The sequence below is a fragment of the Kickxella alabastrina genome, assembly GCF_025024165.1.
Source record: "Kickxella alabastrina strain RSA 675 chromosome Unknown BX661scaffold_130, whole genome shotgun sequence".
In the NCBI taxonomy this organism is placed as follows: Eukaryota; Fungi; Kickxellomycota; class Kickxellomycetes; order Kickxellales; family Kickxellaceae; genus Kickxella; species Kickxella alabastrina.
In genome coordinates, this window is record NW_026251601.1 from 1 (window position 1) to 12,210 (window position 12,210).

The 12,210-nt window shown below is 55.6% G+C and overlaps 1 protein-coding gene across 1 annotated transcript; it reads left to right on the top strand.

Annotated features, from left to right (window-relative positions):
- The first annotated feature begins 24 nt into the window (after positions 1-24).
- BX661DRAFT_31272 (uncharacterized protein) lies at positions 25-544 on the top strand. Its single transcript, XM_051539061.1, has one exon. The coding sequence runs from the start codon at positions 138-140 to the stop codon at positions 444-446; it is 309 nt and encodes a 102-aa protein (XP_051388400.1). The 5' UTR covers positions 25-137; the 3' UTR covers positions 447-544.
- The last annotated feature ends 11,666 nt before the right edge of the window (positions 545-12,210 follow it).

The window sequence follows — 12,210 nt, forward strand, 5'->3', positions numbered from 1 at the left end:
ATGGCCGACACGCTCGGCAGCGTAGTTATCATATCAACCCTGCTCATCCAGCAATTCGGTGACTGGATTCGATCCACTGGCCTCCATAGTTATCGCGGCATTGATATTGCTAGTGTTATCCGCTTGTGCGCGACTCCATGCACATGCTTTTGCTCCGTCTGCCCGAGCACTCGCAGATCGAAGTGCGCTCAGCCATCAATCAGATTACGTGCAGTGTCGGTTGTATTACGGATATGCCTAGGGTGCAGTTTTGGCCGATTACGGAGGAGCAGATCATGGGGATTGTGCATGTTGTGGTTGATCCTGGGATGATGTCTGCGGGAGATGAGATGCCGCTTTGCGGGACCACTGTTCGAAGTGATGTTGCGCTTGAGATTGGAAGCATTGTGAGAGCCCACGTTTCTGGGTTGCAGGATGTTTTTGTGCAAGTAGAGGTCAAATATTAGTCTAGATGCTTGACTTTGTTTTATCGTTAAACGACAATAGTATCATTTGTCTTGACTTGCATTGTTACATAAATACTAAAGAATAAAACAAAATACAAATAAACTCACCCCCCCCCCAGTGCGCACTGACATATTTTGTTTTTAAAGAATACTGGTCAAAATGCAAGCAGACCAGCTTTTTCGAAGAAACAAATTAGATTCAAGTTGACGCAATTAATAATCTGCCATTTTATTATGTTTTTACAAGCTGGGCAACAGACTGTAAAATACCCTGATTAGAGAGTCGAAAAAGAACACACAGCAAGGCAGGCAACCTTAATTTATTGACAATTGTTCAAATGTGAAATGGTAGCTTGTAATTATCTTTATATTGTAAAATGGATTGCCGTGGCTATTATTTTTTGTTTTAGCTAGAAGATAATCATTTTGAATGCAAACTTACAATATAAGTTAGATCAATTGTTTTGTCTTCCGCCTGCTGTAATCATTTTTGTTAAAATTTTATCAAACAAAAATACCATGCACTTTGGTGATTTATATTATATATCAAATTGATGTGGGTATGGCATAAATATGGATAAAATAAAACAGCAACATTAACATAAACGCAATATTCTTTCCAATCAACATGTGCTTGATATGGTATTGAGATGAGAAACAGTCATTCGATATGTGTGTAATTGTCATCGTATTGGTTGGGTCACAGATACTTTTTGGTGCAACACTACGTCATTACGGTTTTTGGTCTCCGTTTGTGAGGGAGAAAAGGATAACCGTCTCCAGTACCCAATCAGCAGCAAATAATGTCCCTGTGGGGGTAAATTTATACTGTTTCTACTGGTTTTAAAGTTTGTTTTGCTGGTCTGACAGTTCAGTGGAGCTTTTAATAATATGTTTAGTTGAGTGGTTAATAAATTATCTTGATATGTATTTACTTTAATTACTTATTCTAACAGAATTATTGTTCAGAAATAGTGCTTGCATCTATGCCATTTGAGCATCAGCTTATCCATTAGCCATTGAGGATTCATTTGTCATAGACAAAAATGGCAGAATTCGTGCATTCATATAAGCTGGCAATATCTCTTTGCATTAATTTTGAGCCAAAAATTAAACATGATAGCACAATTGTCATGGCTTCTGAACAGTTTTTTTTTTAAAAAAAATACTTGTACTCAGAAGCAGACAACTAAAAAGATAATGTGGTGTTTGTGGTGCCCAACACACATTTCAAGCCACTATCTTCCCTTTTCAAGAATCAAGATCGCCATCATGGCCACTATACACATTTCTGTTATTGCTGGCTGACATCAAGGAACACCATGATGTTTACAGCGCTGCCCACACAGCGCTGCCCCCTTTTTCAGTTAAGTAATTTTTAAGACTTGAATATATCGATTTAGACCCACATTTTTATAGAGCACGACAGTGTTATGAGGAGATACGCTTTTATACAACAATATCGCAATATTTATATCCACATTTTCGATTAAACCTGACAATATGCAGATATATTCAAGCGCACATTATTCGGAACAGGCATTCAACAGTCATGCACAGTATTTCCAAATCTTGATATGAACAAAAGGATACCAATTATTTAAAATAAAAGTTGACTAAGCCTAAAAAGACTAAGTCTACTTTCTGCCTTTATAAATTCGGGTATGATCATGCAGGTTTCGAAAATCACTGAATATAAAAGTCAGCTGCATTTTGAGTGACATTAGCTCAAAAAATAATTAGGCGATATTTAGTGTCTACCAACCAAGCGTGTCGAGTTGAAAAATGTCACTCGCGCGTAAACCTGTTTGCTTAAATGAATTAGTCGCGTTGGCATCCAGAGAAAAATAATAAAAAAGCGGGAAAATAAAGGGCCGCTGCTACCAAGGTTTGTTTACTTTTTTATTTCTTCACTTTTTTTGAAATTTTTTTATAGCACTTGAAGAATAAGCATACATACGCACACGCATTCTTTATTATCCAACTATGTTCTTTCAAGCTACTAGGATCATTACACCTCGCTCGCACGCTGCCAACACGCTTGCAAAGTTGGAGGATGCTCTCTCCAACCCACCCTGCCTTTCCTGCTCGCACTTGGAAATGAAATACAAGGCAGTAGACTCAATGCTTGGCAGAAATATTATTGAGGTGATAGAGAAGGACCTCGAAATCCGCCGCATTACTGCGGAAGCCCAGAAGAGGAAGGTGGCATTGGATGTGCGTTACAACGACTACGTCAATGCAACACGCACAAGCCTTGAGTCAGTGAATACCGATTTCAGCATCGCACAAGATAGGATCCATGAGCTCGAGCAGATAAATGGAGAGCACATGGCCTTGATCAGCGATGCGAAGACGAGGGTTTCTGAGTGCCAGCAGGTTTAAAATTATCTTGATGCAGCACACCGCGAGATGGATGAGCTATGCAAGCGCGCAGAGTAGGCTGAGGCCACCGCCAAAAAGGAGGCATTCTGCAAGCATCTCAACGACTTACACTACTAGAACCATAGCCTCCACGGGCTAGTTGCTGAAACTATCACCTCCATTTCTAATGGTTCCAGCGCTGAGAAGAAGACATTCCATGAGCTGCTTCGCATGAACATAGCCGCTGTCAATAGTGTCGGCACCAAGGAGGGAACAGTGCACAACTTTTGCCGCGAGCAACTTGGTGTATCTACTGGCGAGTCTGGAAACGTACACCGCGCAACTGGCAAGCCTGTAAGTGCTTGCTGCACAACTTACCAGCTCGACATGGTCGGCAATACAGCGAATGGTGCTGATAATGAGATGAGGGCATTGCGTATGCAGCTCTATGGGGCTATCTCTACCGCCAGTGCTGCTTTTGATGAGAGAGACGACCTTCAAAAAAGCTTGCCACCCCCTAGGCGGAAAAATTGGTTTGTGGAGCAATTGAAGGCGGCCTCACAGCTTGTTCTGATCATCTCCGCAAGCTACTTTACGAGACTACGCATACTCATGCTGTTGAGCCCAATTCTGTCTACCTTCGCCACAAGCTTCCAAAATCTGACAAAAAGGTTGACCAGCAGCAACGCACCACCTCCTTTTTCAATAAGTGGGATAAGCCAAACGCACTGGCATTCGAGTCAGTGCACTGCATCTTGAACATTGCTGATCGGCATGTTAATCAAATGGTGGATGCGCACAGCGGATGGGCTCGCAGCTACACCGAGATACTGGAGCAACTGAGCAAGGACCTACTCGAGGCCTGCAAGTTATGGCTGGACAATGGGTTTGACTTGGGCATTGAGGAGTTCAAGGAAAACATGGCCAAGCTGGCCGAACTGATGGCGCCTAGGGGCGAATATGCGGCAAAAAACGGCAAAGGTGAACATGGCGATGCGCGGCAATCTAGACAAGCTTCGTAACCAGCTAACCACGGGAATTAATGTTACCAACACCCGCTTGGGCCCGACGAGTGTTAGAAGTTGGTACACAAACAACAACACCAACACCAGCGCCAACACCAGCGCTAGCGCCAACGCCAACGCCAGCCGACCGGACCAGAAAGGAAAGGGTAAAGAGGTGTGGTTTGATATTTACGAAAACAATAAAATTAAAAAATGTAACTTTAAAAAAACTGCTAATAAAATAATATGCAAACAAATGATAAATAAAAGTTGCAAGCACACCGGTGTGCTCACATATTGTCAATATATGTGTGCAAGTTTAGTTACGATTTAAGGACACGGGCAAATGATTTGGAAACTATTTTTGGTTTGATTTTGATACGTAATTGTATTCGGTTCATATTCATCTGTTTGGTAGATGTGCAATATTCGAACCGCGGTGTCTCGCAATGCAGAAGATTACTTATGGATATATATATTTATTATTATTTATAAATGGCCAAATATTGCATGCAAAACTACCAAGCATATCTAACACACAATAATGTTTCTTTAAAAAAAACTTCAAAAGTATGCTAAATTTTGATAAGACAAAGTTGCAATAGCACATCGCACTTGCATATTTCCGGCATATTTACGCTATTTACGCTATTTACGCTGTGGGCGGTCCATGTCCAGCTCTTGGCCATGGTCCACCGACATGCGCTTCGTGCCTCCTGATTTTTTATAGGCTAATCCGTAACATTTTTAATTTTAATTTAATTCATCCTCGCTGTATGCCTGGTCTCCAGTTATTTTTTTTGCTTTTCATCTCTACTTGTCCACTATGTGGAGTGGTCGCTTCCGATCTAGTCCTTGTCAGCTTTACTTTTTCTTTCTAAATATTTCGTTTCAATTCAAAAATTACTAAACTGGACACAGGAGACAGGAGACGGGAGACAAGAGAAAGCAATGGCCGCACACACACATTTCGATTCTGCTGACGAGAGCAAAAAGGCATCCTTGGTAAAGTCTGAGAAGAAGGAGAAGAAAGACAAGAAAGACAAGAAGGATAAGAAGGATAAGAAGGACACAAAGAACATTAAGGAGAAGAAGGAGAAGAAGGAGAAGAAGGAGAAGAAGGAGAAGGAGGAGGAGAAGAGAAGCGCAGAGTACCTATCGACAGAGGAGCCGTCGTCCAAAAAGCACAAGTCTGGCTCCAAGGACAAGAGTAAGGCCAAGAGCAAAAACAGCAAAAAGACAAAATCCACCAAATCAGATGAATCAAGCGAGCCAAAGACGGAGGCGGCTCCGGTGGTCTCCGGGTGGAACAACTGGGCAGACGCGGATCTCGGCAGCGAAGCGCGCAAAAACAAGTTCTTGCGGCTCATGGGGGTCAGAAATGTCGGCAACGCTCTGCCGCCAACAGCAGCCGCAAGCTCGTCGTCGCCCTTTGAATCGGCCATTACAAAGCAGGGCGCAAGCAGGATCAACCAGGACTTGCAGAAGAACTTTGACATAGCAATGAGCAAGCATGTCCAGGCGCCGTACGGCGGCGGAGCTGGAAAGCGTGGTGGGCTAGGCTTTTGAAACGATTATACGAAAATATATAATAAAAACAGTTTAATTCAAGGGAATGCCGGTGATGCGTTGCGGCTGCGCAGGGTGCCCAACTCACGCTCCAGGCGGTGCTTGGCCGTAGCCAGCTTCTCCTCGCTGTCTTCGAGCTCCCTCACGTGCTCCTCGAGACGCTTAATCCGGCTGGCCATGCGCTGGACATCAATCTCAATGCGCTGCTTAGACTTGTCCTTTTCGCCGATTTGAAACTGCAGCTCGCGGAGCTGACGCTCCATCTGGCGAGACTTCTGCTGCGCCTCGACAGAGACCTTGGCCTGGGCCTCGACGCGCGTGGCCAGGTCGGCAGGCACAGGATGCAGGCGCTTGTTGCCCTTGGCCTGCACGGCAACGGCCTCGGTCTCGAGCTTGACAATTCGCAGCTTGAGATCCTTGAGGTGCTTCTCGAGCGCGTTCTTATCCTTGGTGAGAATGGTGTTGGCCTCACGCTCCTTGTCGAGGGCCAAGTGGGCGTCGGCAATGACAGCATCGAGCCGCGCAACGCGATCCTCGGCTGACGTGTGGTCGTCATTGATTTCCTCGAGCTTGGCGCGGGCCGAGCGCACATCATCCTCAAGCTGCAAGGCAGCCTTCTCGGCCGTCTGGCGGCCCTGGCTGGCCTCGATGTACTTGTTCTGCACCTCATCCAGGCGGGTCTCAAGCTTCTCCTTGACAACGCGTATTTCTTCGAGGATGACGGTGGCCTCAGCCGCCTTGGCGACGGCCGAGTCGCGCTCGTGGCGGGCGGTCTCCAGCTCGGCCTCGGCGGCCTTGGCGGCGTCGCGGGCAGCCTCGTAGGCAGGGGCAATCTCCTCGAGCTTGGCCATGACGCGCTGCAGCTCCTTGCGCGCATCGGCGGCCTCCTCGTTGGCGCGGTCGAGCTCCTGGCTCTTGAGGGCCAGCGAGCTGTCGAGGTTGATGTACGCCTCGCGCAGGTCAATGTGGTCCTTCTTGATGGCCTCGAGCTCGCGCGTGGTGTCCTCCAGCTCGGCCTGGTACGTGGCGCGCAGCTCGTCGATAACGCGGTCGTGCTCGTCGTAGTCGCCGAGGTGGCGGTCGGAGATTGCCGACAGCTCGCGCTGCAGGCCGTCACGCACGTGCTGGAGTTCAGCGATGGCCACGGCGGCATCATCGTGCTTGGACTGCAGCTCGAGCGCCTGGGCCTCGAGCGCGCGCACCTGCTCCTCGGCGGCGTCGCGCGCACCAACAGCATCGTCCAGCGCGGCGCGCGCGTCGGCGGCCTCGGCACGTGCGGTGGCGGCGATCTTCTCAGCGTGCTCACGCTCGTGGCCAGCGTCACGCAGTGACGACTCGTACGTGGCCAGCGACTCACGCAGGTGCTCGAGCTTCTCGCTCAGGCTGTTGGACAGCTCCTCGTTGTTGCCGCGCAGCGAGCGCTCGGCTGTGAGCTGCTCCTTGAAGCTGGCCAGCGTGTCGCGCGCCTCGTTGCGCTCGCGCTCGGCCAGCAGCAGGGCCGCGTGGGACCGCTCGAGTTCGTCCTGCAGCGAGCCAAAGCTGCGGTCCAGGTCGACCAGCTCGTGCTGCTTGTCCTCGACCTCGCGCTGCGCAGCGTGCAGTGCCGACGTCAGCGCCTGGCGCGAGTCCTCGAGCGCACGCACGCGCTCCTCGGCAGCCGCAAGATCGGCGGCCGAAGCACTGGCGCCCGGGCCGCTCAGGCCGCGCGCCGTGGAGTGCTGGCCCAGGTCGCGGTAGCTGGTCGCGTCCTGGCGGTAGGCCTCTTCGAGCTTCTCGCGCAACTCGACGTTCTCGCTGTCCAGACGGTTGCGCGCGTCCAGGTGGTAGGCGGCCTGGGCCATGACCTCCTCGAGGCGCCGCTCGGTGCGCTGGATCTTGCGCGTTAGCTGCGTGAGCTCGAGGTCGCGCGCCTGCAGCGAGTCCTGCAGCGCCGCGCTCTTGCGCTCGTGGCGGTCGGCCAGCGCCTTGTAGTCGTCGACGGCCTTGTGCAAAGCCTCGGCGTCAGCCTCGGCTGTGCGCAGCTTGGCGGCCAGCTCACGCTTGGCAGCCTCGACCTCCTCGCGCACGCGCGTGGACGAGTCGGCAGCCTGCTTGGTGCGCTGCAGCTCGGCCGCAGCCTGGTCGCGCTCGCGGTCGGCGCGCTCGCGCGCAGCGGTCTCCGTGTCGGCCTTTGCGCCCAGCGCGGCGACCTCGGCCAGCAGCGCCTGGCGCGTGTCCTCGGCGGCAGCCTCCTTGGCGGCCAGCTCCTGCGTCAGCTTGGCCTGCATCTCGCGGTGCTGCGCGTCCCAACGCTCCTTCGCCTCCTGCGCGGCCGCCAGCTTCTGGCGCAGATCAGCCGCCATGTCGGCGTGCTCCTGGCTCTGCGCCGCGTGGCCGGAGCCCAGGCTGCGCGCGGCCTCAAGCTCAGCGGCCAGCGCAGCCAGCTTGTCCTCGAGGCCAGCGACTTGGCTGTTGCTGAGGCCGCGTGTTGCCTCGAGCTGGACGCCCAGCGCATCGAACTGCGCCTTGAACTCGGCGTTGGCCTCCTCGAGATCGACGGTGTGCGCCTGCTCGCGCTGCACCAGGGCGCGCGCATCGGCAACTTCGGCCTCGCGGTCGGCGAGCTGCGCCTTGAGGCCGGCAGCGTCGGCATTGCGCTGGGCAAGCTGCGCCTTCAGGCTGGCAGTGTCGGCGTCAACCTCACCGAGTTGCGCCTTCAGGCCAGCAATGGCACTGTCACGCGCAGCCAGGTCGGTCTCAAGCGCCTGGCAGCGCGTCTCGAGCTCGGCGTAGCCGGCGCGCACGTCGTCCAGCGCGGCGAAGGCCTCCTGGTTGGCGTCCTCGAGCTGGCGCGCGCGCGCAACAGCGTCCTGGTCGTACCGCTCCTTGAGGTCCTCGTACTCCTGCGACTGCGTGGTGATGCGCTGCTGGAAGCTGTCCTTGATGGACTCGTTCTCTTCGAGCCGCGCCTGCAGCTCCTGGGCTGTGCGGCGCGCGGCGGCCAGCTCCTTGGACAGCTCAGTGGCCAGCTCCTCGCGGCTCATGCGCGACTCAGCCAGCTGCGCCTCCGCAGCGGTGCGCGCGGCGGCGGCCTGGTCGTGGTCGTGCTGCAGCTGCTCGATCTCGCCGCGCATCTGCGCCTCGGCGTCGACGTGCGCCAAGCGGAAGTCCTCAAGTTCGGCAGCCGTGTCGGCCAGCTCGCTGCGCAGCGCGGCCAGCTCGGCCTCGGCGCGGCGGCTCTCTTCGGCGCGGCGGCTCTCCTCGGCTCTGCGGCTCTCCTCGGCCAGCTCGTCGTTGGACGCGCGCGCCTGCGCCTGCGCCAGCGCAGCCTCCAGCGCACCGATGCGCTCGAGCGCGCCTGAGTGGTCAGCCTCGACGGCCTCCAGTGCGGAGCGGTACTCAGCGGCCTCGTCACGGCGGCTCTCATCGGCAAGCCGGCTCTCCTCGGCCAGCTCGTCGCTGGACGCGCGTGCCTGCGCCAGCGCGGCCTCCAGCGCACCGATGCGCTCGAGCGCGCCTGAGTGGTCTGCCTCGACGGCCTCCAATGCGGAGCGGTACTCGGCGGCCTCGCTGGCCTCGTCGCGCAGCCGCACAGCCTCGTCACGCAGCTGCACAGCCTCGGCCGCCTGCGCCTCCAGGTCGGCGCACAGCTCCTCGAGCTCGTCCAGCTTGGCGGCGTGCTCACGCAGGCTGTCCTCCAGCGCCACCCCGCGCTCCTGTGTGCGCTTGAGGATCTCCTCCTGGTCCAGCGCCGCACCGCGCTCGGCCTGCAGCAGCGCCTCGGCCGCGGCCTTGGCCCGCTCCATGTCCTGGCTCGTCGCCTCCAGCTCGCGACGCGCCGCGGCCTCGCTGTCGACGCGTGCCTGCAGCTCGGCAATGCGCGTCTCGCGCTTGCGCATCTCCTCGTCGACGCGCGTCACGTGCAGCAGCGGCTTGACGGTGCGGTACAGCTTCCACCACGGCCACTCGCACAGCTGGTTGTACACGCGTGCGTTGCGCTGGATGACGCGGATGGCGCGCGCCTGCTCAATGCGGCGGCGGAAGCGGCCGCGCGACAGCGCGCCGCGCGCGACGGCCTGCAGCTGCGTGATGATCTTGGACAGCTCAATGTCGCGCTCCTCCTCGAGCTCGGCCAGCACGCCCGCGCGGAAGAACACCTTTGTGTGGCCGAGCCGGAACTTGGCCGCGTCCATGTGCAGCGCGCCCAGCAGCAGCGACGCCGCCTGTTTGCTGTCGACAAAGACCTGGCGCGGGATGGTGTTGGGCGCCAGGATCTCGTAGCGCTGCCGGAACTCCGGGAACGCGACGCGGTTGGGGAAGCCCTGCCGCGTAATGCGGATACCCTCCAGCACGCCATTGCAGCGCAGCTGGTCCAGCACCAGCGGCGTGTCGATGACACCGGCGCGCTTGTCGCCGTTGGGCAGGATGCAGCGCACAAAGTGCGGCTGCGTCGCGTTGAGCTGCGCCATCAGCAGGTTGAGCTGGTCCTTGTGCCGCTGGCCGACTGTGCGGAACGCGCCGCGCTTGAGCGTCGTGGCTACGCGCGCGCTGCCGCCGCCAACACCCATGCCGCTGCCGCTGCCGCTGCCGCCACCGGCACTGGGCTCGCCGCAGTCTGCGTACAGCTGCGCGACGAACGGCTCGGCCGAGTTGCCCAGCAGCCGCGTCACGTTTTCGTTGAGCGGATCTTTGTTCTTCTCGAGCCAGCCCTCGGTGCTGTACTCGACCTGCGACGCGTAGTGCCGCACTATGAACCCCAGCGCGAACCGCGGCACGTCGTACTTGTCCGAGCGTCCGGCCCACAGCCCGTGCAGCTTCTCGGTGAACGTCTTGTCGGTCGCCTTGGGCATCACGCACTCCTCGTCCAGGCACGACATGATGCCGATGGGCTTGGTGCGGTCGATCAGCTCGATGGTCGGCTGCAGGTCCATGCCAAAGTCGATGAAGTTCCACTCGATGCCCTCGCGCTTGTACTCCTCCTGCTCCAGCACAAACATCGTGCGGTTGAAGAACTGCTGCAGCCGCTCGTTGGTGTAGTTGATGCACAGCTGCTCGAACGAGTTGGTCTCCAGAATCTCAAACCCGGCAATATCCAGCACGCCGATGAACGTCGACTTGCCCTCGGGCCGCTGCATTGCCGAGTTGATGCGCCCCACCAGCGCGCCGAACATGCGCTCGTACAGCGACCGCGCCAGTGCCTCGACCGAGTACATGACCTGCTGCAGCGTGCGTGACTGCGTCACCCAGTCGCGCCCGGCTTTGATGCTGGGTCGCAGCAGCGCGCGCGTAAAGTCCGACAGCGGGATGCCCAGCACGTGGCATAGCTTCTCAGCCGCCACCTGCTCGCCCAGCACCGCTTCGTCGTTGCGCGTCGCCTGGAACTGCATGTTGCCCAGATGCAGGATTGCCGCGATGATCCGGAACAGGTCCGTCTGCTCCTCGGGCCGGAACCCCGTCGTCGTCATCGCGCGCACCAGCGTCTCGAACTCGGCGCGGTCGTCGACACCCTGGATCGTCTGCCGGCACTTCTTGGTGAACGTGTACCCCTCGGGCCCGCGGTCGATCAGCAGCTTGTCCTTAACGCTCTTCTCGGCGCCCTTCATGAACTGGTAGAACACGTGGTAGTTGCGCTCCTGCGACGACTGGTTGGTGACGCGCGGCTTCTCGAGCAGGTACCACTCGATGTTGGCGCCGGCGATCTGCCCGGCAAAGTTGAACTCGATGCGGATGAACTTGCCCTACTTTGAGCAGAAAAAGAAGAGAAGGTGAGGTAAAGTATGGTAAAGGGGGGGTGCCAGAAGCAGGTAGCCGATTAGAACACCTGTCACATCCACTGCCTGTGCACTTGGTCAAATCGACAGAACAACAAAGGGGGATACTTACAAATCGCGACGAGTTGTTGTTGCGGATCGTCTGCGCGTTGCCGAACGACTCCAGAATCGGGTTGGCGCTCAGCACCTGCTGCTCCAGACTGCTGCCGCTGACGCCGCCCACGGTCTTGTGGTGGTCCCCAGCGATCGCCGTCAGGTACTGGATGACCTTTTTTGTGTTCTCCGTCTTTCCTGCACCCGACTCGCCCGTGATCAGAATCGACTGGTTTTCCTTCGAGTGCAGCATATCGTGGAATGCCGCGTCGGCAATCGAAAAGATGTGCGGCACAACTTCGCTGCGCTTCTTATTCTTGTACGCCGCCACGTACTCGGGCCCATATATCTGCAGGTTGTAGTAGGGGTTGACGGCAACCAGGAACAGCCCCGAGTACGTGTATATCATGTTTGAGGCGTAGCGTTGTTTGAGGTTGTGCACCACCGAGGCCTCGTTGAGGTAGCCCAGGTCGGCCATGTCGTCCACCTTTTCGAACTTTGGCGGGTTGACCTTTTCTGTCTCGCTCAGCCTAACTGATATGTCACGCCCAGACATTAGGTGTACCACAACCATGTCGTTGCCCTCTTCCTTGACCACGTACCCGGCAATATACCCTTCCTTGTCGTGCGGCACCCAGACCCATTTCTTGTCGGTAAAGTTCACATTCGCCTGCTCGAACAGGTCGGGCACTACCTGCGCTGACCGGCTGCTCAGCGATGCTGTGGGTGCCGGGCTCTCGGGTCGGTCGAGCCCTTGTTGAATGGCCCGGCGGATGCTGGCCACCGTGGCGCCCTGTCGGCTATTCCGGAGCATTGTCGCTATAAAGAAGCAAAAGCCGTTGCTGTTGCTTGTTTTTGTTTTTAAAAGTTAATCAAGGTTGCTTGTCTGCCTGACTGACTGACTGACTGACTGACTGACTGACTGCCTGCCTGCCTGCTTGGACTGTCAGTATGCGCGTTTGTCGCTGTGTGTGGGAGTGAATA